This window comes from Camelina sativa, chromosome 11, assembly GCF_030686135.1.
Source record: "Camelina sativa cultivar CO46 ecotype springtype chromosome 11, ASM3068613v1".
NCBI lineage: Eukaryota > Viridiplantae > Streptophyta > Magnoliopsida > Brassicales > Brassicaceae > Camelina > Camelina sativa.
The window spans coordinates 8,442,720-8,446,349 of NC_141890.1; the positions used below are offsets into that span (position 1 = coordinate 8,442,720).

Below are 3,630 nucleotides of genomic sequence, written 5' to 3' on the forward strand. Positions count from 1 at the left end.
AGCAAGCACTAGTCTAAAGTCATCTTCTCTATTTGGTTAGTTTGGCACTGCATTTTAGTTCACATCGTCCACCTATATTTTGTTAGCTTTTAATTGACATGATCCTATAAACTCAAGCAACACTTAAGTGTAATTTGTGGTAGATGTTCTCATTAAATCCGCCGATATAAATTTCATTCTGTAACTGAACTTAATTTCTCAGCTATATATATATATAATTCCCCAAGTTAATAATAAGATAAGTTTGTAGTGTTTAATTATTTTTCTCTGAATAAATTTTAACATTTTCTGGTACATAAAAAAATAAAAAATAAAAATAAAGATCTGATATTTTACGCCTTTGGTGGCGAAGCACGACGACGCCACTCTCTCTCTTTCTAACTTTTTTTTTTTTTTTTTTTTTTTTTGTTTCTCGGAGCGGAGCTGAAGAGAGAGTTCATCTTCTTCTCCACGGATCCAAAACAATGAATCGTCTTCTTTCTTTCTTCTCCATCGCTCTGATCGCTTTCCTCTGCCTCCATCATCGTGTTCACGCGTCTTCTTCTTCCGACTTCGAAGGTTTCGATGCTGAAGACGACGATGTCTCTGAAGACTCCAGTGAGCTTCACCACTCGCTTCGTCCTCCTCTCCTGACTCAGTCTGAGTCAACGGTTCTAGATCTGGAACCATCTCCCGAATCTGATTCTACTCCTCCGGTTTCTTCTAAATCGGATCCTCCGACTCAGTCCGTGAAGCCTTCGTCAATCTCCTTCGATTACTGGGATGAAGATGAGTTCGAAGGTTTGCCGGAAGAGGAGAAATCGACTGAATCTTCGGTTGTTTCCGATAACGCCACTCCTTCCTCCGATCCACAGACGCCAGATCTTGACTCTGCTTCAGAGACTGCTGATGCTGAGGTTCCGAAGAAGAAGCAATCTTACGCGGTGGAGATCGTTTGCGTCTCTATCTTGATTGGTTACGCGATCAATTACTTCACCGGGAAACGTGAGAATGAGAATCTTGCTTTGGCTTGGGCTTCCAAATTTGGTCTTCAGGATACCATTTTTGAGAAAAACTTTAGTTTGCTTGGAGTTGGTGAAGGAGAGGACTCGCCGTTGTTGCTTAAAGAAGCGACGAATGTGTTTAAGTTCTACGCCAGTGGCCGTAGGTATTGCCATGGGCTACTGGCGACCATGGAGCTTAAGAGCAGACACGATCTCATCTCGAGGCTTTTTAACTCGGTGGTTCCTTGTAAAGATGAGATCAGTTTCGAGGTGTATATGAATGATGAATCTATGGATCACATTGTGTTTGCGATGGCGAGGAAGAAGGCGGCGAAAACGATGCACAAGGAGCTGAGGGATCTACAGAGGTTTGGAGGAATGGTGCCCGTTCCCGGGGGAAGGAAGTGGGTGTCGGATGAGTTAGCTGTGGTCTCTGAGTCCAAGGAGGTAGCTGGGGATATGATCACAGACGTTGTACTTGATCAGGTCAGATACTTTAGTATCTTTTTTTGGGTTTTCTAGTTGTTTGATGGTTGAAGATGATAGCAGTTTAGTTAGTATATTTGATGAATGAAACATGAAATTTCATAGGCTGAGTTAACTGGTTAGATGCCCTGCCCTCATTTGTGACTTGTGTTTTCTCTAATAATGCTGAATTTTAGATAAAGGGGCTATATTTACTCCAAAGGGAAGTTCTTTATTAGAGTAAGAACTCCAGTGATCAGTTAGCTTGGAACTAAAGCTGGGCGGTTCCTTTTGCTAAGAACCATAACATCTACTTTTTTATGGCTGTGAATCCTATTAGCATGTCTCTGTGTCAAACTGTACAGAGATAGATGTAGGGTGGAGATTTGTGATCTACTGAAAAATTCCTTAGGTTCCTCTTGTCATGATATATTTAGACCCAATGGTACTGATATGTTGAAGTATCGCTACCTGAGTTCGGAATGTAACAAGGGTGACATACTTTTAGTGTGTATGATGTTCCTCTCGCTTTCATCAAAAGTTTCAAAAGAGCATTTGATACTGTGTTTTTCTCTGATGTTTGATCACTATGACCATTAACAAATGTCATTGCTGTGGTATGGCTACTAGTTCATTGTCATAAATTTCGAATATATATCGAAATTTTATTTGTCAATAGTGACACAGTTGCTTTGAGTGAATTGGTGCATGATTATCGTCACCCACTCTCGCTAACTATGTCTGTAAATGTGGAAAATGGATATCGATTTTATTGGAGTTGGATAGTTTAACTTTGCTTATTGATGCGTGGCTTTTGTCTCTCCTCAAATTATCTGTTGTACTAATCAGACTTAAATGATGCAATGGCCCTCTGCAGGTTTTTGGTGACAAGTCTTTTGAAAGGTTTGGGAAGTATTTCATCTCAATGCATTTTTCGGATCAACATCCTGGCAAACACCGGAAGATGCTGCTTTTCAAGTTTGCCCTGCCTGATGCTAAAAACATGGATGATATGGTTCGGCTGATAGCGCTAATTCCGTATTACATTGACTTAGTTGGACGCTACAAGCTCAGCTCCCAGGTATCGAGGCAAAGTTATTTTCACATGCCCTTTTTGATCACTTAGTGGGACAAGTTGAATAAATTTAAATTTCTGTTTGCAGGCAAAGAACAAAACTGACGGTGCTAGGCAGAAGGCCGCTCAAGAAACATACAAAGAACTTCAGAATGTAAGGCATGAGGCATTGATGAGAAAGAAAGCCGAAAAGAAGAAAATATTGGAGGAGGCAGAGGCAAAGCTTAGCGCCGAGGCACTAAGGAAGAAAGAAGCAAAAGAACGTGCACGCCAGATGAAAAAGTCAATGCCAAAAGTTAAGATGAGTCGTGGCCACTAGACTCTCAAGTATAGGGGGGCATCTCTCTCATGCTTGCCGTTGGAATAGCTATTTCTTCCTCTACTCCTGTTTTAGTCCTCGATTAGATCTTTTCTTACTTTCCATGAATCTCTCTACTTGCCAGTTGATTTTTACTTCATTACGGTTATCCTTATAGTGGCACCGAGGCAGTGTTTCTGATAAGCCTCCAGAACCTCGTTCAATCATAATTTGAGTTTTGTAGGCTCTCGTTTCTTGTTCACTTAAGAAAGTAACATCCTTTGATCCTTTGTTCTCAGTCAGTTGTTCAAAAGATGTGTTACACTCGTAATCATATGATTCAATTTTTGTCTCAACTCAAAAATCCGTTGAAAAATGAATGGATCGATCTTATTTTTTGTTCTATCGCTCAATGTCTCATTTCATCTCCGTGAAAGTTTCGTGACATAGACATATATGTTAGTCTCATTGAAGAAACTAGTTAAACTCACAACGATCAAACATATATGTTAGTACTGTGATTAGTTGGGGTTGTTGATGTCACTTTTAAGAAAGTTGCAAGCCATATTTGATCATCATATATGTGTATGCCTAGTTGCACTTATTTTTATTAATCTATATTATTATTTTTGAAGTAAATTTTGTGTTATGCTCTTGAAGTTTTGGTTATTTAATTTGTTTTATTTACAACATTAACTCCTAACTATTTTCCTTAAAATAACAATTCCAGGAAACTCATTTAATGGAACTATTTAAATCGACCTAATTTGATACATTCATTGCCATACATAGCTTAACAACATCTATAC

General features: G+C 39.2%; 1 protein-coding gene across 1 annotated transcript; it reads left to right on the forward strand.

The window, feature by feature from the left end:
* LOC104722558 (uncharacterized protein At5g49945) lies at nt 1–3,119 on the forward strand. The gene is made up of 3 exons (XM_010440751.3): nt 1–1,469; nt 2,326–2,529; nt 2,612–3,119. The coding sequence occupies exons 1-3, from the start codon at nt 465–467 to the stop codon at nt 2,840–2,842; spliced, it is 1,440 nt and encodes a 479-aa protein (XP_010439053.2). The 5' UTR covers nt 1–464; the 3' UTR covers nt 2,843–3,119.
* The last annotated feature ends 511 nt before the right edge of the window (nt 3,120–3,630 follow it).